This window comes from Babylonia areolata, chromosome 1, assembly GCF_041734735.1.
Source record: "Babylonia areolata isolate BAREFJ2019XMU chromosome 1, ASM4173473v1, whole genome shotgun sequence".
NCBI classification, from domain to species: Eukaryota; Metazoa; Mollusca; class Gastropoda; order Neogastropoda; family Buccinidae; genus Babylonia; species Babylonia areolata.
Genome location: NC_134876.1, coordinates 34,543,576 through 34,571,475, shown reverse-complemented (window position 1 = coordinate 34,571,475; position 27,900 = coordinate 34,543,576). Strand labels below are relative to the sequence as shown.

Below are 27,900 nucleotides of genomic sequence, written 5' to 3'. Positions count from 1 at the left end.
GTTACTAAAGTGACCAGTCCATTCCAATCACAGCACCAGACCGATTGCTGCATGCTTGCATCTAGAATCTACCATTAGAACACAAGGACATATCACATAAATTGTAAAGGAGATCTGTAGCAGAGACTTAAGGCTCTGAATAAGTGTTAAGGTGGGGTTGTTGGGTTTTGGATTTATTCACCAATCGCACGAGACATCAAGGGGCAGTGGAACAGAAGGGATGATGAGAGTTTGGGGGTATGGGTGGGGGATGTTTTCTTGATATGAAAATCCCACTTGCATGTCATCGGATGTGTGGTTAAAAGAGTCACAAAGTACATAATGTGCACTTTGTAAAACCAAATAAATTTGATAGTTTCAGCTTGAGTGAAAAACAAAAACATCAAGCTGGTATCACAAAGTTAATGAAAAACCCTCTCAACAAGTTGGGTTGTCTCTTTCCAACTGGGCAATGTTTAGTCTTTGTGACAGTACCTGCCATATGTACACAATGATGTGCACTTTAAGTTGGTCTTGCAGCATTTGCACCTTTCTCTCCACACAACTGTGTAGGAGCAGTGAATCAGTTCACATCGTTTCTGGAACTTTTGCAGAATGGTCCACAAGTCTTCCCTCTACTTTTTCGCAATCCCCACCATTCTACCTCCAGATGTAAGCACTCTCTCAGATAAACTGCTCTTTGTGTGCCGTTCAGGAGCTGCTGATGTGGGTGGAGTATTTTCCAAAGTTTTCTTTTCTTTAGTGAGGAGAGGCTGTTTGACCGTGCTGACGACACGCAGCTTGCTCAGACAAACAACAGGGCAACAAACTGCTCAACGATGTACTCAGGGACTTCGTCTGGTTATCCATCATCATTAGGAAAGCATTAGTAGTTTGCTTACACAGTCCATGTGTTCCATGCTTCTCTTTTGCTTCTGCCAACAAGCAAAGCCATGGTTTATGCGCGATTCCTGCTGAACAACAACAAAATCAAAAGTGACAAAGGGAAGAGAGTTGGGAGTTAACAGTACTGATATGAATCTGATACATATTTTTTATCACCATCTGATACTTGTGTTTTTTCGAACCAAAGTTATGTGCTGCAAACGAAATGACTATCTTCAACAGCCCATATCCATCTTTATTTCATTGTTTTAATATCATCATTTAGGTCTGTCTAAGTTTCAAACTTCCCATGCTAAAAGCAATTTCTGGTGAAATATTTTCGGCAGTCACTCCAGTCAAGTTCATTTCTTTCAACAATTTGTGATTGGCGTATCAAATGCGCATTTCCACTCCAAACAATACAAGATTTTCTTGTGTTCAGGAGCGTGCGGATTTGCCCATGGCCCTATGTGTGTGGTTATGTGTTTGTGTGTGTGTATTTGTGTGTGCTCGCACATGCGTTTGTTTGTGTGTGTGTATTTGTGTGTGCTCGCACATGCGTTTGTGCACACACTCACATTGTTTTTCACACTTACAGGGAAAACATGTACGTGCGCGAGCACACTTTGCCATCACTCAAGTACACAAACATAAACACACAAACGTTCACAAACCACACAACCACATGTGGGTGCACACGCACAAATACATATAAACAAGGGCACATACGCACACGTACGCATATAAACATGCACAAAACACACAAATGCATACACATATGTACATGAGCGCACACACATACACACACACGCTTTGATCTGGATCTAAGCCGAAGTTCCAAAGATCATGCATCAGCTTATGGTTGTGAAATATTTGAACAGTGAAATATTTGAACATTCAGTCGCTGTTGGCTCTCTTGTGACTGTATTAATCAGTACTGCATGACGCCACTCCTCCACTTGCCATTCTTGTCTTTATTTGAAGTGCAGAGAGAAAATATGAATTGCCTGTGCCTTTGTCATGTTGAAATATAAAATTCACTTATTTCTGAATCGTCTGACACCACATATATGTTAGGAAAATTCTTGTTTTGAAGCTACAGGCAGACAAGTATGTGGGTTTTTCCACGAGCATATTGTGGCTGAATAATCTGTATTGCATGACGTCACTCCTCCACTTGCAATACTTGTCTTCGTTATTGTAGTCCAGAGAGAAAATAAGAATTTTCCTGTGCCTTTTTCAAATGGAAATTAAAAGTTTATTGACTTATGAATCTTTTGACACAACATAAATATTCAGGATAATTCTTGTTTTTTCAGTCACAGGCACACAAATATGTGGTTATTTTCAAGAGCCGATTTCTCCATTTCTACTCCTGGGGCAAACAAACTTTCTATGACAATAATCCATTCTTTTTTTTCTATCTCAATCTTTGATTTTTAGAAGGTATGCAAAAGTAAAAAAAGATAAATTGCGACTTTAGCCGGGTTTTCGCATGCTGCGTCACATATTCATGCAAGTCAGTGAGTGCAAAGACACGCACATGCTTATACAAACTCAGAAAACCCAGTGGATAAGTCAGTGAGTGCACAGACACACGCACATATACAAACTCTGAAAACCCAGTGATTTTCTGGAATTATCAACATTTACTACTTACAATTTAATGTACAGGGTGAAGACAGTCATATTACCATGCAGGTTTGTTAACGGTGTTGACAAAGAGGCAGAAAATAGGCCATGAAATACACATTCTGAGGTTCTATGTTTAATCACATAGGCAAACATATTCTTACTTAGAAAATAAAAGAAAATCCTTAAAAACACATAATAATAATAATAATAAAAGAAATGTTAGGTCCATTTCAGTTGGGGGGTAGTTTAGTACAAAGCTGCCAAACACTGTGTTTTAGATGCAAGTTATTGCGTTCCACTTAGTTTAATAACTGTAATGTATTATATTTATGCTTAATTTATCACACTAAAAGCACATATCACTCCATTAACTCTTGACATTGATAATTACTAAAAATCTGTGTGTGTGTAAAATTTAATTATTATTTTCTGGATTCTGTCATTGCAAAGTTACATGAAATCAGTTCAGATGCAGTATAAAAGTACATCCATTCCAAATACTACAAGATCACATAAACTGATAATTTCTAATACTCCCTGTGATCATGTTCAAAACCCATGTGTAAAAACCTGAGCAGAGCTACATTTCTGATCAGTGTATCACTTTGCTGCTGGACTAGATGCTGTTTGAAAGAACACAGACATGGTTTTAGTGAGGCAACAACAGAAAATACCACTCCTGCAGGCAGACAAATAAAATGGAAGAAAACCTATCCTTCAAATATGAAATGCCATGTACTTATGAGGCAGAACAGGTTCAACCACTGATCATCTACAGAGTAAACAAAAAGTTTAGGACCACTTCAGAACTTGCCCAGTTTTCTTCTTGAGGGCGTGAAGAAATGATGCTGAAACTCTGGCAAATATCAGTGTCAGCAACCTGTGTTATGAGCACCATTCATAAACAGAGGTGCTTTCTTACACACACACATTTCCATTTTCGTGCAAGAAAAACCAAAACTATAATTTGCTGACCAAATATAATTGTTGAACTGAAACACTTGTTTTTCAAGCACATTTTTCAAGAGTTCACAGTACATGTGTGCCTGAAAAAGCTGTTCATGTATTCAATGAGAAGTCAGGGGTAGGCCATATGCAGCCTGCACATTTATATATTTTTTAAGACAACATACCTGCCTTTACACACTTGCATTTATGAAGTGGTCCTTAACTTTTTGAGGTCTGTACCTTAAGTATGACAGGGGTGCTTGGACATGTAGGGAGCAGTAATATATTTTTTTTTAATATGTGCAGACACACAAGAACTGGTGCATAACTGTCAACCAATGGCAATGCCAAATAAGCATGCTTGAAAAAGTATACAAATTGACATGACAACAGTAAGCTGTACACCACTGAAGGTAAACAAGAGTCAACAAGTTCACATTGGTTGTTCCTCCACCCTCCCTTGAAACTTAATCCTATTTTCAAATACCTGTGTTACAGAAAATCAATCCAAGCAGGCATACGGCAATATTCATACTCTCTTTTCTTTTTTACAAGGGTTATTTTAAGCATGTCTATATGAATCATTAAACATAAAAACACAATTCATGTCCAGTTTCTCAAATCAGTATACTCTAACCTCAACATATATACCCACCTTTTCTGTATAACATCTTTCTTTTCTTATACGAATCATGATTAGCGGTACCATAGCCTTTAATGATAATCCAGGCAGTGAATTCATATCCAGTGTCTAGGGCTTGGCACAGGAAGGTGGGGCCCATCCTCTTCTTCCCGAACCAAAGTTAGGTACCCATTCATACTTCGGTGGAGTGGGGAATATCAGAGTGAAGTACCTTTCCCAAGGACACAACGTATTGTTGAAATGGGGCCTGGAGACCTGAACAGTGCTGAACACTGGATCAGAAGTCCAATGCCTAACCAGTTATCCCGTAACACCTTCACTTCTCCTACTAGCATACTAATAAAAAACAACAACATAGAAACCTCGAAATGATATGACAAATTCACACACACACAAATATGTAGTTGTGGTTAGTCTTGAAAAAAAAGATATATATATATATATATATAATTCAGTAGCCATGCCAAACACATGCATCAAGAAATTTTCTGTACCTGTCGTAACTTTTGGCAACCCAACATGAAATTTAAGTACTTCAGTCAAATTCTAAAATCGCTTGTCATGCTGCCTTTTGTCAGTTGGTGGGATGCAGTCTTCATTAAAGCTTTGAAGTGGTTTGTACCATAAAGCATGCATACCATATGCATTTAAGAAAATGCATTTTTTGGTGATGCTCTGCTCAATGGGCAATTAATGACTGAGGTTGATCAGCTTCAAAACAGTAGTCATTGTTGCTAAATTACACACACACACACACACACACAACCATTACCTAAAACGTTTGTCCAGTAGAAACTTTAAATTTAAAAAAAAAATCAAAAGTGTCAGCAACTGTGTGTCAAGTGAAGCACACAATGCTTTATAAACATACAATAATGACTTTGAAGCATATAAGCTACTACTATCTCCCTCTCGTCCAAAATCAGACTAATGCGCTCCCTCATCTTCTCAATATTTCTATACGCTTGCGAATCCTGGACCCTCACTGCAGAACTCCAGAGAAGAATCCAGGCCCTGGAAATGAGATGCTTCCGCAAGATCCTGAACATTACATACAAAGACCACATCACAAATGAGGAAGTGAAAAGAAGAGTCCAAAACGCCATTGGCCCATTCAAAGACCTGCTAACCACAGTGAAGGAACGCAAGCTCCGCTGGTATGGACACGTCACACGATCAGACGGCCTAGCCAAGACCATCCTGCAGGGTACCGTACAAGGAAGGAGGAAGAGAGGCAGACAGAGAAAGCGGTGGGAGGACATCAAAGAGTGGACAGGCCTGCCATTTGCCACAACTCAAAGGGCCGCTGAGGACCGAGGCAGGTGGCGCGAGCTGACCAGGCAGTCATCCATGGTGCCCCAACGACCCACCCACGGGTCAAGGGATAGATGAGAGAAACTACTACAAATGTTAACTGACATCTATGTCAAGTAATGCTGGTTTTCAACATAAAACAATTACTGAAGCAAATAAAATAATGTAAATCTATAATGTACTAAGGACGTATTACAAATTACTAATGAACATATGATGATGACTGAAGCAAATGAAATTATGCTTACTTATGATAATGGCATAACAAAAACATGCTGTTCTTGCATTATTTATCAATTTCCTAACCATCCCTCATCTAACACATACCTTGTCATCTTCACAAACAGGTAATGAATGTTTCTGCTGAATATTTTGAAACTTAAGTCACTATCAAATTTATATGGGCACAAACATTTTATGTGACATTTATGTTTGTTTATCTGTTAATTTATTTATCTTTGTTGATAAAGATCCACCAAACCTAACAGGGACAAACAGGGGATGATAAAATAGTAATCCAACTGAATCTGGAAAAAACAACAACAAAAAACAAAAAACCCTGGACAAGAAAATTAAGCACAAATATTCATGCACATAAACCTGGGACATGTCTCTGACACTGACTATTCTGTCAATATTCTGCTAAAGGATTTTAAAAAAAACCCAACTAACACTAACCAGAACATCATTATACAAAATACACAGAATTATACATAATAGGCATACAAAATCCAAAATTGCCAACAGGCATCTATCACATCCTTGACACTATGAACAATGCAACACAGTAAGTGTGCCCATCTGGCAATCATTAAGTCCACAGAAACATAAAAATATTAATGAAAATAAAAGAAAGAAGAAAAAAAAAGGTGAATGGACCAACAAGACAGAAAATAAGAAAGAAAGAAGCAACAGAAAAAAGGGGGGAAACCACAAACAGAGAGCTGGGAAAGAGGAAATTCCTGACATGCAATTTCCAGCTGAGGATACTATCTATACTGAATGAGCCCCTCGTATCTCCCACAGGGAGTTTGTTTATTTTTCCTTTTAAGTCCAACCAATCACACAAGGCCATATCAGGACTGTGAGACCATGCAAATGCTCAACTGTATCAACATAAAACTGTCACATCTACCTAGAAAAAATAATTTTAAAAAAACACACAAACACACACACACACACACACAAAACCCCAGCCAACAAACAAAAAATCACCAAGACACACCCTCAAGACACTGTTCATGACACATTATCCTAAACATCTAGCTCCTTAGGGCATTTATAAGACTAGACCATGCTGAGGACATGAGCCCTTCTGTTTGATTTATCATACCCAGATTACAAAAAATCATAAAGGATAAAAAAATACTTCAAAGCCAAACAAACAAACAAACAACAACAACAAAAAAAAATATATAAGGCCATATAGGCAAATAACACTGCAGAATGGACAGCTTGTGCCCATCCCAGTGTTTACAATGTCGCTACCTAGTCAACAGAGCAAAACAGCACAGATAGTACATCACAGACTGAGGAAAAGAGAAAAAAGTGTCAAGGCGTGTTTGAAAAAAGAAAGGGGAATGGACCAGGAAGGCAGAAAAGGGAGACAACCATGAAGGAAGGAAAAAGGCAGAAGTAAAAAGAACAATAGAAAAGAGGAAATTTCTAGCACAGAATTTCCAGAGGGCAGGATTGCTATTTATACTGAAAGACCCTCCCAGCATCCCATGAGGGGATCTTGAGGAGTACGTTGTCAGACTGATCAGCAAGTTAACTGACTAAAAGTGTCAAAAGAAAATGTTCATTCACTTTAAGTATTAACAGAAAACATCTATTATCTAAAAGTGACACAGAAAACAATAATTCACAAGTGTGGAAACAGAAAACTGTATGAAAGGACTCAAGAACAATCTATCACTGCAAACAGGATTTAATGTGACAGCTGGAAGACTGACCAAGTATGTACATTGAACAACCACAAACAGTTAAGTGTTTTGTATTATAAACAGATACAAGAACAATAATGCTAAAAGTTATACTGAAAGTAAAGTGATGAACAATAATGCTCAAAAATGTACTTAAAGTGTAGTGATGGTACACACCAGTTGTCATTTTGAGATTCTATGCATGTAACTTGGTTATTTGGAGATCATTGTCAGAAAATACAGAATGGTTGTCTGATGATCAAAATTGATTTCTAAGTACCAAAATTTGCACTGATTACTGATGTACTTAAGTTTCCTTTCGTTACTGACTGACGTATTGAAGTTAACACTGATACTGATTACTGGCTGATGTATTGACGTTTACACTGATTACTGACTGATGTACTTAAGTTTACACCAATCACCAACTGATGTATTGAAGACTAAAGTGATTAATGCATTGAAGTTTACACTAATGACTGACTGATGCATTGAAGATTACACCAATTACCCACTGATGTATTCAAATTTACACAAATTAGTGATGTATTGAAGTGTACACAAATTTCAAACTGATGTATAGTTTGCACTGATTGATGTATTGAAGTTTACACTGATTACTGACTGATGTATTAAAGTTTAAACTAATTAATGTATTGAAGTTTACACTGACTACAGACTCAGAAGTTTACATTGATTACAGACTGATGTATTGAAGATTACCCTGATTACTGACTGATGTACTTACCTTCACACTGTGCATTCAAAAGACATCTTCTGCATAATGAGGATGTTTATGGAAACAAATATTAGCACACAAAAAATACGTAAGATGAAAAAAACAGAAGAAAGAAGGTAAGAATAAGACTTCACTTATTTGATTTGCTGCCATGGATTTGTCACAACCAAAACAGGGTGGACATAAGGGGATAATACATCAAATGACACACTCTGTCGTAATACCAAAACATAACACATTCACTGCACTGCCCACTCAGTGTCCTCCTTCAAACTTATTAAAAAAAATAAAATAAAATAAAAATGGTTTCATTATTCATCACCAATGGCTGTGTGGCATTTTGTATGTACTTACACCAGCTTGGAACCTTACAGCCTCTATGGACTATAAATGTGCCTTCAGAATGCTTAGTTTTCAATCACACACTCACACTCACACACACACAGGGAAACAGCATTTTTCTGCACTAAAATATATGCACACAGTCACACAGAAGCATCAGTCTTACATGATTTACATTCACTAATACTTCTTAAAATTTTTAATCCAAATAAAATCACAAAAATAAACATCAGACACAAAAGAAAATGAGGCACATGCAATGTCAGCAATCAAATGTACATCAAAACGAAGGAGAAGAATACAAAGAAGATATTCATTCACAACTGTCTTTTATCAAAAACCTGCATCAGGCAGAGGTGTCAAGATCTGTAAAGGAAGCCTTTCCACTGCTCAGTGGTTTTGGGGCAAATGCTTCTGACATGAAACAAAGGACAATATGAAGTTTTTTAACTAACCAAACACACACTTATTCCGAAAGAAATGTGGCTTTACGAGTAATTTTTCCTAAGTATGCAAATTGAATGTAAAGTTACATCTTCTGTGGATAGTGGGGATTAGACTAGCTACAATGAATGATACAATACTGACATTTTTTTCAAAATTATTTACCATTCAAAACTGTTTAGCACAGCACACACACAAAAAATAAAATCATGTATAACAACATACACAAAAAAACCCAAACATTTGTGAAACCAGTGTGGAAAATAGCACCTTAAAAATCAACCAAAACTGCATTTTGCAAATTTTCTTTAAATATGTTATCAAAAGGAACGGATACAGTGCACATGCATGCAAAAAGTGGTAGCAAAATTAAGGAAATGTAATGAGAAAACAAAAAAGACATACTGGCAACAAATGAACATCTCCACCACCACAAAGCAGGAACTCTTCCTCAACTGGTTTGACAAACAAACGTAATGAAAGCAACACTAATTGTATCTAAAACCACATGTCAAAACACATAAACATGCAAGAACACAATCAGCATAGAATCAGTAACAGACAAGAACAAATGGTTTCAGTTTCAAGGGGGTGTCAGAGTGTACAGACTGACCCATGTGCACTGCACATTTGCTTAGTAAAAAAAAAAGAAAAGAAAAAAAAGCGGGTGTGGGGGTTGGTGGTAGCAGATGCCCACTACACATAAACGCTGTGTACTGGTCAGATCGTGACAGCCACCCCTAGGTTTCTACAGGACATTAAAAAAGCAATAACAAAAAAAAAAAAGAAGAAAAAACAACAACAAAAACAACAACAATAAAAACAAGTAAATACATTGTAACACAATAAAATGAAAGGTACATTTCTGAAATAAACGAACACAACCAAATACATGAACCACTGCATTCACAACAAAAAGGATGGACTGGTTTCTCTATAAAAACAAAAACACACAAACAAGCAAATTTTTTTTAAAGCTACACCAATTGTCTAGATGCCTAAAAGCATGTTGACAACTACCACCACCAGAAAATAAAATACAAACTGCACATAAACATGTCTGTAAAGGTTGCTTTTCATGACTCATGCTTAAGTCTGACCACAGAGCACAATGCTGGTTCTGTCATCTTGACAACAGTGGTACTGAGTAACTCATCTATAATCTATCTATCTTATTCTTAAAAAAAAAAAAAAAGGTGATTTTTTCTGCATTTGTGACCTGCACCTCCCACGTCCACTGGCATGTACAAGAAGGATCTGATGACCATTTTTTTACGTCACTGTTTAGGTGACCATACCCAGTTTAAAGGGGTGTGGATGCTGAGAATGTTTCCATAACCTACAGAACTCTGACACTCCTTACAGGATTTTTAACATACGTATTTGATCTTCTGCATGTGTACACACTTATACGGGACTAAGGCACGAGCAAGAATGCACATAACTGTTGACCATGGAGCTTGGAAAACATTTTTTTTCAGTTTTAAATCACCTGGCGCCTATTCCAGGATTGAATTGGGGACTGAAAGTCCATTGCTCTTAACTACTTATCTATTTTGCCTGTCACAACAGATGATAACTGCAGACATAACCCTACCATATGACTGACTGACAGTCTGGCTGATACAAACTGACTGGGACAAAAAACAAACAAATGAAAAAACAACAAAAAAAACAACAAACAAACAAACAAACAAACAAAAAAAAAACTGGGGTGATATCTCATTAGATACCATGCTGGATTGTACTGAGTTAAATACAGGTAATGTTGCTGCCTGTCTGAAAAAGTATTGACTGTGCCATTAACAATGAGTGATGGAAAACACACAGCCTGGTCAGTCTCAGTTCCAGTTAGTTCAGTCTGAGCAAAACTGGGGCATGGCCAACCAATAGCCAGCTCCCATTTCATTTCCTTCCCTTCATCTCAGTTCATCAAGATCTAAAGGCATGAATTAAAAAAACACACATGAATACTGAACAATGAAAACATACATCAACGTCAATCATCACTTTTATCTGATTATGAAGAATTTTATTAGGACTACACACATCAAAGAAACACACAACATAGGTTGCCTTTCATATTTAGGTAGTATGTGTCACTTCATTGGGATAAATTTCTTTCTCTCCTCTCTTCACCACACCGCTGCCCCCTTTGGTGTGTAAATGGTGCCAAGCTGTTAAACACATAACATAATAGGTGCCATGAATGTTCCCACACAGACAAAAGGCAAGCACGTACTCAGACAAAAATGAGGGGCAAAGTAAGGCGCCAGTTTTATCATGAATGTCCATAATCTACCATAAAAAAGGAGCAAGTTCCATTTTGCATATCCATGAACTACTGATCCTCCCCTTCTCTCCCTTTCACCTCCCCCCTGCCCCCTCCCATAAATGAAGAATATATAAGTTGACTCAAACTGCACTTTAAACTTCACATCCATATGACTCAAATTCAGAATGTGGCATGCTATTGCAAAAACATGTTAAAAAAAAGGGAGTTTAATAATTATTCTTAATATAATCTGTGACCTGAACAACCTGCTCAGTAGCATTGCCGTTATGAAATGTGTCCTTTAATTCACAGTGATAAAAGAGAGGATACCCAGAGAACAGCACTGACATTCTGACATGTAATCTACCACAGCTACAAACATGATGACATGTAATCTACCACAGCTACAAACATGATGACATGTAAAAATAAAGTGGCAAAACTATGGCCACGAGCAAGAATAATCATCACAATCATCATTATCACTCAGTCACATTTCAACGTTAAAAAACAAGGACCAGACCTTTGATGCACTGGGACTGTGTCTCACTTTCCATTGAAGACCCAATGTAAAAAGTATCAAAATCAAACTGGTTACCATTACAACATGATCAATGCAGTGTGATGTGGTAGGATTATGTTCTGATAATCAAACTTCTCCTGTTTGAACTCAACTAAGCTGACATCTGTTGTGAACCTGGTGGCTGAATAATTCAATCAATCACTTTCTGATTTCAGGTTCAAAAACCCCTCCATTCAGAGAGGGAAAAAACAACAACCAACTAACAAATCAAAAGTCATACTGCAACCAATTCACAAATCATAAAGTGGTCCCTTCTTTCCACTTGTGTGAACATGCTATTTCACATCATAAAATATCTATTATGGAATACTTTGTATTGGCAATTAAGCTTATAAAAAATGATACCAGTTAGTATCAAGTATGTATCATCATATCACACATGCATTTTAAACAAAGGGAGTTGCAGTCATATGTAATACTTAAGCTATACATTTGTGTTTACATGTCCTTTTTTTCCCAGGTGTTGAAATAATGACAAAAACGTATGGGTGACTTGTTTTAGTGCAGAAACATGCCCTACAATAACATCTAATACAAGGACAATATGACAAATGAAGAAGTCAGGAAAACCATTGTGAAAACCTACTGATTACATTGGAAAACAGGAAAATGAGATGGTATAGCCATCTGACAGACTCTCCAAGACCATCCTTCAGGGAACAGTGCATTATAATAATGTCTTAATACACAAACAGTGCAGAGGAAAGGGAAATGAGGCAGACAGCGATAGATATGGGCAGACAACATCACTGAGTGGGCGGAGGGGAGCTTTGCCCAAACTTAGGCTCTATCTCACAACCTCCTGAGATGCATTATGTTGGTGATGTGCTCAGTAGTGCACACAACCCAACCAGACTTTGGGACGAGTGACAATAACATGTTGCATATATGCCTTTGAAATGTTAAAAAAAAGAAAGAAAGAAAAAAAGGAAAATGGGGTGGGGTGGAGGTAGAAGCAGAATAGTGGAAAGAAAGAAAAAAATAAGTCTTTGCTATGGTGTATTTTATTCAAAGATTTGAACATTTTCCTTCTGAAATCATGAAAAGAGGATTTCACAAAGCAAATGACATAACACTATTCTCTAACTAGTGTTTAACACTAGAAATAATTTGGTATCTAAAAATAATTAAAAGAGAAGAACAAAAGATGAAAATACAAGTAAGACTGAGCAGACCTGTTCATAACAGTGTAAGGTTATTCACATTCTTGTGTACTTTTCAGATGATAATGAAGAAGCATGATGAAATGCACAAAAATGTTACTTCAAAACAGTTTTGAGAATTCAGATTATATGCCATGACCTTAAAAAAGCAAACTTTATGGAGTTGACAAATATACACAAAACAATACAGAAACGATACATTCTTTACATATTCATACATATTTTAAAAAAACACTAACCTTGATGGCTTAATCTGTTGACAGAATAACATGTAACTTCATGATCACAATGCTGATTTATTCTGAAAACAACACAGCTTCTCCTGAGTTTATTTTTTCAAGAAAACATCATGGAGGTGGTCATGTGTTTTCACACATTTCTGACCTGGGCAGTGTTGGATGATCAATCTTTGCAGTGCTAAATTTGTTTAGCATTAAGAATTGTCCTAAGTCCATGGAATTAGCACTGAGATAGGAATGTTCTTAATGCTAAGCAAACTTAGCATGGCTAAGTTCATTCATACAACCAACCCCTGGTGTGTGAGTCACCATATCATAAGTATTCACAAATTTCTTATTTGGTGAAATGAAATCAAAAAGAGACAAGAAAGAAGTCACCCAGGTATCATTTTCTGAACAATTATGATAATTGTTTCTGTTTTATTCCCCACCCCCACCCCACCCCCACCTTAAATGCTAACAGCGATTCTGTCTTAGTGACAGCTGAGATGTTTCATCTTTGACAGCTGTCTCATAATTACAAGCTCAATAATGGGGCTGTGACTGATGGCTGAGTGACATGGTAGTGTGCAGACTAAACCAACAAAGATACGTAAAGAGCAAAATAATGTAGTTCCATCTATGAAAACTGTCGCACAGTTGTAATGTATGTAAATGAGTAGATTAACCCCGTGACTGCTGCTGACGAGTATACTTGCCAGTGAAGGACTGTTGCATGAGATAAGAATTAGAACTACAGGTCAGAATGTCAGTCACCATTTTTCATTTGGACTGATTCCTCTTGGAACTGCATGATTTTTTGTCAGCAAAATCAGTTACACCACTTAAAAGTACACAAGATGCACTTCAGATTCATCCACACTGATTTTATTTAATTGTGCTTTAGCAGTCATGGAGTTAAACCAGCACAGAGATGAAGAGAGACTTCAGGTCTCTGCCTTGCTCTAAACAACAACTATGAAGCACAGAGGTTACAAATATGCAGACAAGAGGTATGATGCAGTGTACAAGATTGACAAGAAACAAATCAGAACACCTGCTGTTAACAATCACACATTATCAGCAATTTGTAGCATACTGAATGCAGCGCATACACTCAAAATAAGAGCTATACTGTGTAAAACATAATACCAAAAAATACAAGAAATATATAAAGAATGACAGCAATTAGAACAACACACTTCGGTTTGAGCAAAAATGAGCAGATTGCTAATACTGTAAACAGAATTAATGAAAAGATAAAGATGGCACCAAAAACATCCATGAAGAAATCATAGGTTAACCAAGCTATCAAAGTCACATTCAGCTATTCAAGCTTTCAGTGTCACAACCTCTGGTTTCTGACAAGATTGTTTTGAAAACTGAACCATCTGTGTAGATTGGGGAGTTTGTTTATCATATCATTGCTCAAGCCTTTATGTAGACGTCTATTTTTAAACCACCATTTAGGCAGCTGTGTGGCCCAGTCATCCCCAATCAAGACATTCCAGTGCCCCCAATTCACTCCATTGGTGGCTCACATGCTGGTCTTTGGGAGTCATGTGAACCCACAGGAACTGAATAGAACTATGTGCACACCTTCTGCCATTGTTGGTTATGACAGGTCACCACTAGCTCATTTTCAGAGGCAGTAGAGGCAGTGTGTGTTTAATGTTTTGATAACCCAGTGAACACTGACAAGGATTACAGGATCACACGTCACACCTACAAACATGATTAAGGCACTGGCAGCCCTGCATGTAATCTTGACCTAGCTGACATGAACACTTTCCTATTTAACTCTTCAGATGCTACTGGGATTCACTTAGCACAGCCAGTGGGATCATTCAGCTATCTACAGACACACCCGAGGGATCATAGTCTGATGCATTGACCATTCAGCTATCTTCAAACCAGAGGGATCACAGTCTAATGCACTTGCCAATCAGCTATCCACAGACACATCAGCCGGGTCACTGTCTCATGCAGTAACCATTCAGCAATCTACAGGCCAGTGGGATCATTGTCTGATGCAGTAACCATTCAGCAATCTACAGGCCAGTGGGATCATCGTCTGATGCACTAACCATTCAGCAATCTACAGGCCAGTGGGATCATCGTCTGATGCACTAACCATTCAGCTATCTACAGGCCAGTGGGATCATCGTCTGATGCACTAACCATTCAGCAATCTACAGGCCAGTGGGATCATCTGATGCACTAACCATTCAGCTATCTACAGGCCAGTGGGATCATTATCTGATGCACTAACCATTCATATATCTACAGGCCAGTGGGATCATCATCTGATGCACTAACCATTCAGCTATCTACAGGCCAGTGGGATCATCATCTGATGCACTAACCATTCATATATCTACAGGCCAGTGGAATCATCATCTGATGCACTAACCATTCAGCAATTTAAAGGCCAGTGGGATCATCATCTGATGCACTAACCATTCAGCTATCTACAGGCCAGTGGGATCATCATCTGATGCACTAACTACAGGCCAGTGGGATCATCATCTGATGCACTAACCATTCAGCTATCTACAGGCCAGTGGGATCATCATCTGATGCACTAACCATTCAGCTATCTACAGGCCAGTGGGATCAGCGTCTGATGCACTAACCATTCAGCTATCTACAGGCCAGTGGGATCATCGTCTGATGCACTAACCATTCATATATCTACAGGCCAGTGGGATCATCATCTGATGCACTAACCATTCAGCTATCCACACACAAAGTGCTGATATCTGTCTTTGATTAAGTCTTAAAAAACACAAAACAAAAAATAATTTGAGCTGCACATGTGTGCGCATGCGTGCACATACATACACACACAAAGTTATTCCATCAAAATTGTCCTGGCATAAGTTTCACTCCTTCAATGACAGACTTGCTCAAAGAAAAATGGGGCAAAGAAGAAAAAATTCACATCTTCGACGACTGTTTTGCATGCAAGAAAACAGGTGAAGACCAAAGAAGAGGGATAAATGGGCAGGGGTCTGGGTAGATAGATCCTTCACAGGGGAAATCAGCGAGTATGGCACCAGGCAACTGTCACTGTGGGACACACTCATCAAAGCCAATCCCCATCACTAGCATGGAGCCTTCTGCACATCCGCCAAGAGCTTCTTGAAGGCACTTTTTTGTTAATTGTACTGTTGTATTGCATCACACTTCGGTCAATACAGCCTTTTCTGCATGAAATGTGAGCTGTTCTCTGTGGGAAGAGAAAATCACCATAAATCAGTGAGAACCATTTTGTTCTCTTTGCATGCATTTTTGTGTTTTATCTATCCCAACCATTTTTGTCTATTGACATTCATACATGCGTTTTATCTATCAGTGTGGATTTTTCTTCAGAATTTTGCCTGGGACTACTCTACTCTCTATTGTTGAGGGTTCTTTAACATGCCCAAGGTGCATGCTGCACACAAAACCTCAGATTACTGTCTTGTCAGGAAGACACAAGCTTTAGAACATTAACTTCAATAATGAAGTACTAAACTGTACCACTATTTCAGACATTAGTTATCAAAAAAACAAAACAAAAAAAAAAGGGGGGGGGGAGGGCCTGGAGGGGGGGCAGTTCAACAGCCAGATGCTGTTACAGTGAATTTCTGTGCATTACAGACCTAGGATGATCAACAGGAATGTAAGGACATGCTCATAATAATAATAATAATAAATGATAATGACATTAACAATAATACACACTGATGCTCACATCTCCCAGACAGGGGAGAAAATAAAAGCTATGCATACATAAATATCATTATATGTATATTTAATACAAAACCAGAGATAAGAACTAGTACAAAATATAGCTGTAACGGCAGAGAGGGGTAAGCAATGAATAGAGAAAACAAAGACAAAGAATAAGAGCAACAACTAAAACTATTGACCCACCATGATCACCCCTCTAAAACCTCAACAAGAACATAACAGTGAACACATACATATACATACCAACACTTACAAAACCTGTGTTCTAAAAATAAAATATATCGTTAAATACAAGTTTTAAAATTCAATGTTTAATGTTACCATGTTTAGAACAAGAAAACATTTTTGTCATAACTGATGAACACACTCAAATGTTATATAACTTATGGCTTCAGTAATTAAAAAACAGTTGGGTAGGAATATGAATATATATGATAAACAGGAAGTAGTTTTATAAGATTGCACTGAACTCTACACCAAGAATTGCAAATGTTTATGATATACCCTCTCTGGATCAGTGAACAATGACATGATTTGCTGTATTCAAACACACACACACACACACACACACAGTTGATGAAAAAACGCAACTGTTGCTTATTCAACTTACCATCATGAAATAAAATCTTGATTTCACACACACACACACTCTCACACATGCACAATCATAATACAAAAGAACACAAAATATGAAAACACAAAAGAAAAACACTGACAATAAAACCAACAGCATATTTCCAATGAAATGAGAATATCTAAATGACAATCTAGGAAACTTTACATCACTAAGAGCAGACATAAAAATGTTTATACTACACATGCAAAAAGTGACATAAATGTCCTAACATCCTGTAGATAAGGTACAAAGGGCAAATCATTCATAGATATAAGATACAAAAACAGGCACAATAATTGTCAACAAGTTACACACATACATGTTCTGCCTTTCTGATGTATGTATAATCTCACCCTGTTCACAAATACAGACATGTGGAAAAAGGGGTAGATCAGCCTGTGATCATGTGTTTGTATTATGCATGTAATATGTTATACACACTGTGTCATACATGGTATGCATTTTGGTAGATCAAAGTATGAATACACCTCTAGCAAAACAAAACCTTACATACATCAGCTCAGATTTACCAATGTTCAAAACTGTAACAGATCTGTTACGGTGATTGCAAATACATGCCCATTTGAAGTGGATACAGCCCACCATTTCAAGCACTGGTTTAGTTTGACAATGTCAAAAACAGTGTGTGAATTCTTCAAGGAAAGTTTGTGATTATAAAATAAAAGTGATGATAAAATAAAAGAACACTTCATACTTGTCCACTAAATTGCTGATCCAAAATACTGCACGTTGCAGTAATGAAAATTACTGTAGCACGCTGTAGTAATGAGAATTACTGTAGCCTGCTGTAGTAATGTGAATTACTGTAGCTTGCTGTAGTATTGTGAACTACTGAAGCCTGCTGTAGTAATGAGAATTACTGTCGCCTGCTGTAGTAATGTGAATTACTGTAGCTCGCTGTAGCATTGAGAATTACTGAAGCCTGCTGTAGTAATGAGAATTACTGTAGCTCGCTGTAGTAATGAGAATTACTGTCGCCAACTGAAGCAATGAAAATTACTGCAGCTCGCTGTAGTAATGAGAATTACTGAAGCCCACTTGATATTAATCAATGTTCTTTCAACATATGAGACTAAAAGATTAAAAAATAAATAAATAATCAAATAACTCTAAAAAACAAAACAAAAACAAAATAAATTTTAAAAAACCCCAACTAAATTACTTATTAAAAGAATTTAAAATAAACACAAAAAACAAAAAAATGAACAACAACAAATCAATGAAATGACTCATGTTAAAAGGTAAAAAAATATTTCATTTTTTTCTCAAAATCAAACCAAAAAAAATGTTTTGACATTGTCCATGAGTATTGTGAAAATGCTGTGACCCCACACAGGTTCATACTAAATCTGTAGAAAATGAGACCTTTACATTTGATATTGGAGAATAATCTAAATATTACATTTGCTGAGTCATGACCATTTTCTTCATCACTTAAGATGCAATGGCATTGCCTGGTTATGTCTGCCTTGTCCAGGGTAATACATGAATTTTCCATGAAAAAAGAAAAAAAAAAACCCATTAAACTGTGCAAAAACACAAGGCAAATTTAAGTCTGAAGGAGGGTGGTTTACCATTGAAGACAACAAGAGTCAAGTCACCCTGTGGGTCTGAAAATGTTAGTGTTGTTCACAATATAACAGGGCTCCCCTGATGTGACCAAATATTCCACACTTTTTCCAACCTTTTCCAGACCAGACTGAAAATCTTCCATACCAAACACAATGCCACACCGAAAATATTGTCTGCTACACTCTTGATGAAAAAGAAAGGTGACTATTCCTGTATGGATGTTAAATTTTCATCACCTTTTGTTTATTTCAATTGTTTGTTGTTTTTTAACTGCATAAACTCTTTGTTGAATGGTACTGGTCAAGGGTTTTACAAAAATTCAGTTTTCCAGACTCTAAAATGCAATATGTTTTCCAAGACGTTTCCAGACTTGCCAAAGGTTCTTTCATTTTTCCTGTACTTTTCCATATTTCCATGACTGTGTACAACAGCACACAAATTGTCCAACCTTTCCACACAATCACTTCAGTTTCAAAATGTCACATTTTGACAGAGAAACTACATGTCACAACAGGCATATTCTCATCACTCAAATTCAGAAGTAAGTAAATTGAGTAACAACTGATCAGCCAGTACTTCTGCCAACATGTATGTAGCATTATACTATTAACAGTTTGCATTCTTTTCTCTTTTTTTTTTCCAAATTACAGGTATGATCAGAAATATGTTTTAAAAAATGTAATAAACCACAGTTACGTTTTGAAAAAAAAGAAATCTTTATTCTGAAAAAAAAACCCAACCCCCCTAACTTCCCAACAACAACACCCCCCTCCCATCCTCCAGCAAAGAACAGATATACAGAAACCCCTGATTCGGATCTGAACTCCTGTTCTTCATCTTGAAAAACATCATTCAACCTTTCTTTTATCTATCTATTCACTGTTTGTTTGAGAAGGTCCACCCCTCACTGTGACGGCTCCCCATCAGCATCAGGAGGCAGGGCGATGCCCATACTCTGTAGAATGTTTGACACAGGGCCTGGCAAGCCCTGTTGGGCTTTGAACGACTCCAGTGTGTTCTTCACCACGTTCATGTCGATGTTGACAGGGCGGAAATCGTCATCCTCCTCGTCAATGTCCACGCCTGGTGCCGAGGGGGACGGTCTGGGAGGGACAGGGGGTGGGGGTCTGGAGGGTCGAGAGGGAGGGGGTTTGGCAGGACGGGAGACCAGTTTTGATGGGCCGCTGTTTGGTGAGGGCTTGGCTGAACAGTCAGTGTGTCTGCCGTTCGGCTCCCTGGCTTTGGGCTGGAATTTGGGGGGTTTCGGCTGAAATAGACACGGAGGAGTGTGAAATGCTTGGAAATGGTATATCTCACTTCTGATGAACTGTAACAAAGGTTAACGGTGTGTGGAGTATGTATCACTTAAGAAAAGCTTGTTTGTTAATTACAAAGCACGACATAATTGCAATGTTTGTTAGTGATACAATCTCTTTGATAGTTTTGGTGGTGCATATTGAGAGAGATATATAAAGAAAAAAAGTTATACACATATCAGCAGAGATCAAAGAAGAAAGAATAACATCATTATAATGTAAATGTTAGCAAACATAGATCAAGGAAGATAGAGTGACATCACAAAAACACTGAATACTCTTACAGAATGATTTCCATTATCTTTCTCAATGCACTTAATCGAAATTGAATAAATAAAAGATTGTCCAGACACAGGTAAATGTATACAGAAAACAAATGTCTGCTGGAATCAGCTGATCAAGCATTCGAATTGATGGCTAGACTCTCTCTACTAACAGTCCACAACAAACCACTAACGAAGCCACAGCAATACCTCTGGTTGACAGCAAGACTCCTGTCACTAACCACCCACAACTAACCACCAACAAGGATACAATTATTATTATACTTTTGGTAGTAGCAAAGGAACAACAACAATACCTTCAGTGGTAACAAAGAAACAACAATACCTTTGGCAGTAAAAAAAGGAACAACAATACCTTAGGTGGTTCTCTCTCAAAGCTTTTGCCCACTTCAGTCTGTGCCAGCTCACGGTCCATGGCGTCCATAATGGCCACAATCTCAGGGTCTTTGCGTCGTGACGCTGGCTTGGATGGCCGGCTGGGGGGCTTTGGAGGGACAGCTGGGGGCTTGGAGGGTCGAGCTGGGGGTTTTGCCGTGGGTCTGGGCAGATTACCTGAGTGCTTTGGGGGACCCTCAAAGGAAATGGAGGCTTTCACTGATGAAGACGGTGGGTCTGTGGGTTGTGTTGGCTTCGTCGATGGAGTTGGTGGGTTATCAGCGGAATGTGATGACTTCATTTTGGGGGGAGAGCGGCTGTGGGTGTGGCGCTGTGCAGGGACTGCAGGGCGTGTGCCAGGCATTTTGGTGGGGGAGCCGAGGTCTTCATCGCTGTTCTCCTCCCAGTCATACTCACTCATGTCAGAGCTGGACCCGTCCTCATCATCCTTGAATTCTGCTGACGTAAGCACTCTTTTAAATTTGGAATAAAATGCTTTGTAAAAACACATGTAAAAATAATACCATGCTTTTAAGACATGAGCCAAAGTGACTCACCATGCCACCACAAAAAGCTGAATCATGCTTGGCTTGTCAACATATTATGATGAAATTCACTTCTCTACTTCACAGAAAACTGGCAAGCAATATGCATGTCAGGGAAGACAGAACAGCAAAATATGCACAGTTTAAGAGAAGCAAGAAAGAGAAGAACTCACCAAACATTTTCTGCATGGCATGAATGAAGCTGGTCTCATCCAGTTCCACTCCCTCTCTTTCCCCATCTCCCCCTTCCTTGGTGGGACTGCAGCAAACCAGGTCACCATTTACATAATCATAGTTTCAGTACTGTTCTGCACATACATGTTGTCAATAAAGTTGGAGGGATCTGAAGAAGCTGACAAATTGTTTGAAGCGTATGAAGACAGAATGACATATTCTTAACATATGACAGTCTTGAGCAGTGGCCTGGCATTTGTTTTGTTATCAAAACAGTTGCAACTGTTCATAATATACATGAATAAGGAGAGACAAAATGGTTAGTACAAATTTTCCTAGCAAAATTGAATCAGAAATCACATGACAAATCTATGAGTGAATGAAGCCTATTTTGCACATAAGTTATACAACCCACATCTAAGTCACTGCTGAAGAAACTACCTGTCCATGATCTCATGCCCTAAAATAATTTTCTGATGTCTCTGCATAGGGTTACGATACTGGTCAGGCATCTGCTTGGCAGATGTGGTGTAGCGTATATGGATTTGACTGAACGCAGTGATGCCTCCTTGAGCTACTGATACTGATCTGCTGACTGTCATTAAACTACCAGTCAATGCTGTGAGTAGTCACACAAACACCTCTGGACATAGGATGCCCAATTTTGTTTTGCACTGATGATACAATTTCTCCTCTCAACAACAAACTTACTTTACAATTTCTATTTGTCAGCTTTATTGTACTTACTTTTTTTTATATATATATAATTTATGCTACAATGTATAAATTTCTATCTACAGACACATCCGTCACATATCTAGCATTTGTATTAATGTACATTACAACAGGACCTGATACAAGACTTTCTTATAATCCTGTCAAATTAAATATATTTGTATTGAGACATTTTCACATTTCCTCTCCCTACAACATTTTCGGTGCTGGAACTCCCTCAAAAGTTTTCTGACTTCTTCACCGGCAAAATATCATGCATTCGTGAGAAGCTTGACTCTGTTGTGTCTCCTTCTTCACCCGTTCAAGAACGCGTGTACAGTGGTCCTGTTTTACATTGTTTCCAACCGGTTACTGAAGATTTTGTGAAGAAAGTGTGTCTGAGCGCTTGTCCGAAATCCTGTGAGCTTGACCCTGTCCCGTCTTCTTTGTTGGTTGAATGTATTGATGTTCTACTGCCACATATTACTCATGTCATCAATTCTTCCTTACTGTCTGGTTGTTTCCCTGAAAGCTTCAAATCTGCTGTTGTACGTCCACTCATCAAGAAACCATCTTTGGATCATAATTGTTTGAAAAATTATCGACCTGTCTCTAATCTGTCATTTTTATCAAAACTGCTAGAAAAGATCATATTGTCTCAGCTCTTAGCTCATCTGGAACAGAATGGTTTACTTAATTCCCACCAGTCAGCTTATAGACGTGGTCATAGTTGCGAAACAGCCCTTCTTAGAATAGTGAATGATTTGCTTTCGGGATTTGATGAGGATAAGATAACTGTTCTCGCTCTCTTAGATTTGTCAGCAGCTTTTGACACTATCAACCACTCTATCCTCTTGAACAGACTTAATACTTCCTTTGGTATTCGTGACACTGCACTAGCATGGATCACGTCTTACCTGTCAGATCGTACACAGAAAGTGTGTGTAAATGGTAGATACTCTAGAGTATCTGCCTTGAAATATGGTGTTCCACAAGGGTCCGTCCTAGGTCCTGTTCTTTTCGTGCTGTATGCGGCTCCTGTGTCGGATGTCATCAGTCATCATGCGATGTCGCATGAGAGCTTTGCTGATGACACACAACTTTATCAGTCGGCTTCCATAGCTGAATTTGATGCACTGGTGACTCAAACACAGGAGTGCATTGCTGGCCTAAAGGACTGGATGACTCTCAACAAGCTGCAATTAAATGATGATAAGACTGAATTTATGATAACCTGTCCAAAGAAGTTTCGTCAACATCCTTCCTTTCCTGACTCTGTTCTGATCAATAGCACACCTGTTTCACTTTCTCCCTCTGTTCGCAGTCTTGGTGTAATCCTGGACCAGTCTCTTTCCTTCCAACAGCACATTTCGAATATCTGTAAAGTTGCCTATTTGGAACTGCGTAGAATCAGCTCTATCCGCCACTATCTCTCAACCGAAGCAACCAAGACACTTGTATGCTCTCTGGTTCTCTCAAGATTGGATTACTGCAATTCTCTTTTGGCCGGCCTTCCCAAATATCTGTTAGACAGACTCCAACGAATTCAGAATAACGCTGCCAGACTCATTTGCAGAGCTTCTAAATTTGACCATGTTTCTCCTCTCCTTCAGTCTCTCCACTGGTTGCCTGTTTCTGATCGAATAGACTATAAGCTATCCACTCTGACCTTTTCTGCAGTCAACGGATCTGGCCCCAAGTATCTTTCTGAACTCATCCATATCTATACCCCATCTCGCCAGCTCCGTTCTTCCTCTGATACTCGACTTCTCAGGATACCTCACGTCAGAAGTAAGACCTATGGACACAGATCGTTTTCTTTTCAATCGCCAAAGACGTGGAAAAAGCTCCCTGATAACCTCCGTCATTCTGATTCCCTCGCATCTTTTAAATCTCGTCTCAAAACTCACCTTTTCCCTCAGCAATAAGTTCAATTGTGGCAGGTCCACTTTCTTTTCGTTAGGTGTGCTTGACTAGGTGTGTATACATATGTATGTGTACATAACTACATGCATGTATATGAATGTGTATTGTGTCTGCGTGCGTTTATGTAAGTTTGTGCCTGCCTATGTGTGCGTATGTGTTAGGGTAGCTGTTAGATACACATGTATGTTAAAATGTATGTATGCAGTGTGTGTGTGTGTGTGTGTGTGTGTGTGTGTGTGTGTGTGTGGTGTCACATTTTGGTGTGTGTATGTAACATAGATATAATGTTTTATGTTAACAAAAGCGTTTTTTGTAAAGCACCTAGAGCAGATTTCTGGATAGTGTGCTATATAAGTATCCATTATTATTATTAAAATACTGTTTAACTCTTTTGCCGCCTTAGTTGACTTAAGTCAACCGGACTGTTCACTGCCACAGACGACTTCAGTCAACATCAAGGGGTCATGTTAAATGGACCATTTATCACACTGTAACACAGCCAGTTTCCCCACAGCCAGTTTCCCCACACAACAGAACAATGACTAACTTTTGCCTGCTGACCGAGTTTCAAGTGAACAAGTCCACTGTGCTGTTCTGACATGAACCAAATTGAGTGTCTAAAATATTTGTCGCTGAGGATTGTTTTTCAAACAGAAACTTGGTGGTGAAATAGTTATACATTAGTTTGTGAACAGGCATGAATGTGCCTGCATGACAGTATACAAAACCACACTTTTCACAAGGACGACTGCATAAACTGTGTGCGTGCAGGGAACTTACGAAGGAAATTCCACACCCTCAGTGCTGGACACTTTTTCCACGAAGGCTGTCATGTGGTCAGCCACCTTCTGCAGGTCCAGGTCCTCTGACACAGTGCCGCCCTTGTTGCCTGTGGCTGACCGCATCATCTCCTCCAGAGCCTCCTGGGTCAGGTTCAACCACGAGTCATCTGGACACACACACATTTCTTGTTCACACACAAAAACACCACTTCTTTTTCACTCCATTTTACTGACAGCAAAAGTCTACACTTATAGGTCACACAATCATTTCTTGTTCTTACAAAGAAAAACCAATATATTTTTCAATTCATTTTATTGGCAGCAAAAGTCTACACTTATAGATGACAGTGTCATTTCTTGTTCACACACACACACACACACACACCCTTTTCATTCCATTTAATTGAGAGCAAAATTTTTAATTTACATATGCATAATGAATAAAGAAATTCCATGATGAACATTCAAGATATTTCTTAAAGCACATTATAATGCATACACAGATCTTAGTTATGTCATGATTCTGTTCCCATTGGAACTGCTATAAACCAATAACTGAAAGCTCTTAACAAAAAATCAAGATATTACAGAAGCTGACAAAGCCAAATAATGCATAAAAACAAAACAAAAGTGGAGGAAATAGAAACAATAAAACCTATGATGTGAAGATAAACATGTGTGATGACATGGATGTGAGTACATCATATCTGTATATGTTTATATGCATGGTTCAGCAACTAATAATACTGGCAGGAAATAATAGCTGAGTTTCAGTTTCAGTTTCTCAAGAAAGCATCAATGATTCCTGACCAGCAGCATAACCCTATCAGAGTGGGTTTTTCTACAACATTTAGCCAAAGGACAACACTTATGTTGCCATGGGTTCTTTATCATTGTGCTGAGTGCATGCTGCGCACCATACCATGGTTTATGGTCTCATCCAAATGACTTGACGCTCAGACTGATTTTCCAGTCCAACCTGGGAGAAAGGGTGTGACCAGGATTTGAGCCCAGACCCTCGTGGACAAATCACATTTTCCAGGTTCAGGTGATTTGACAATGAACAACACTGTTGTATGCTCCAAACACAAATGCTTTTTTTTTTTTCTATTGACTGGTGTATTTACTTATCTATTTTATCTACAGACAGAACAAACATGAAAAACCTACACAAAACCTGAAATGAATCCAGTTTCACACAGACAGAGTATAAATCTAAAAACCAGAGTACACATGATACTTGCAACTGCAAAAAGAAAAAAACAACATAATTATGAACAGAGGTAAAGAAATGCACAATGTATACATATATTTTTATGCTGATTCCATTTGATAAAAAAGACATCATAGCACAAAGAAAAACAAGTATGCAAGTATGTTCTTTCTCCTCCTCTCTCTCACAAATGCAACACAGGCATGCATACTTTATATAAGTGTTTTGGTTAACTGTAATGTGGAAAGTGCAGTGTGTTTATTATCATCCCATCCCACACATACTCACTGTATGAAGGCAGAAGTGTCTGCGTTTATCATCATCCCATTACTATCATACATGCACCCCGAATGTCCCATACTCACCATCTGAAGGTGGAAGCGTCTTTTCCAGCTGTTTCCATGGACCGACATCAGTACTCAGCGAAGGCAGCATCAACACTATTTCTCTCGCCACATCAGACCCACTCCTGTATCACAGATTCAAATATTTTTCCATTAAAGAATATGCTTTTTCTCTATTTCCTATTCTTGTGTTTCACACACACATATCCACACCCAATCACCCACACACTCAGCAATGGAGCTTTCAGAGGCACGTGCAAATAAGTGGTCACAACTGTTTTGTAATGGTCGACTCTTTTGTTGGTAGCTTGTTACACTGTTCATGACCGTTTATTCTTTTTAATTCCTTCCCAGAGATAGTGATAACTCTGCCACTGAAAAGCAAAAGAAGATAATATGTAGAACATTAAAAACATACTAATAGTTTGTTGACTGATGTGGAATCCAGATATTTTGAAAAACTGCCAAAGCTGGTTACTAATTCTGTTGTCCATACAAATGCCATCTACTCTTCCTGTATGTTTCTGCCATTCAGCTCTTTTATCTTTCTGCTGGGACCTTGTCAGCATTCTGATTACCATGACATATATACAACATGCTTTTCATTGTCATAAAGATTCATTTCAATGGTGAGTTTTGATATGTAAATATGACTGGCACAACAGCTGAGTGATCAAAGTGTTGAACTTTCAAACTGTGGGTCCTAGGTCTGAATTCCAGTCACAGCACTTAGCGGGTGAAGGGTGGAGATTTTCCCAACCTCCCAGATCAACAAATGTGCAGACTTACTTGCGCCTGAACCCCTTTTGTGTGTTTTCGCATGCAGAAGATAAAATACACACAGAAAATTCTGTGATCCATGTCAGCATTCTGTGGATTATGAAGCCAAGAACATATCCAGCATGCACATCCCCAAAAAATAGAGTATGGCTACCCTGGGGAGAACAACCCGAATTTCGCACAGAAAAATCTACGACAAAAAAGTAATACGATACAATATAGATAATACAATGCAATACAATGCAGTACAGTACAGTACAGCAGAGCAGTACAGTACTGTACAGTACAATACATACTGGGGTAAAAATAGTCATGCACATAAAGGCCCACTCATACATACAAATGATCGTGGAAGCAGCAACCCACAAACACAGAATAAGAAGAGAACAATTGAAGATTTCAAAGTG

The 27,900-nt window shown here is 38.3% G+C and overlaps 1 protein-coding gene across 1 annotated transcript in view; it reads right to left on the bottom strand.

The window, feature by feature from the left end:
* Window positions 1–19,858: 19,858 nt before the first annotated feature.
* Window positions 19,859–27,900, bottom strand: part of LOC143282189 (protein ecdysoneless homolog) — a 30,330-nt gene continuing 22,288 nt past the window's right edge. The window contains exons 10-14 of the mRNA XM_076587771.1: window positions 26,735–26,838; window positions 25,155–25,323; window positions 21,734–21,819; window positions 20,996–21,471; window positions 19,859–20,307 (exon numbers count right to left, since the gene is read on the bottom strand). Coding sequence (XP_076443886.1) covers window positions 19,945–20,307; window positions 20,996–21,471; window positions 21,734–21,819; window positions 25,155–25,323; window positions 26,735–26,838 — 1,198 coding nt within the window. The 3' untranslated portion in view covers window positions 19,859–19,944. The remainder of the gene's footprint in view (window positions 20,308–20,995; window positions 21,472–21,733; window positions 21,820–25,154; window positions 25,324–26,734; window positions 26,839–27,900) is intronic.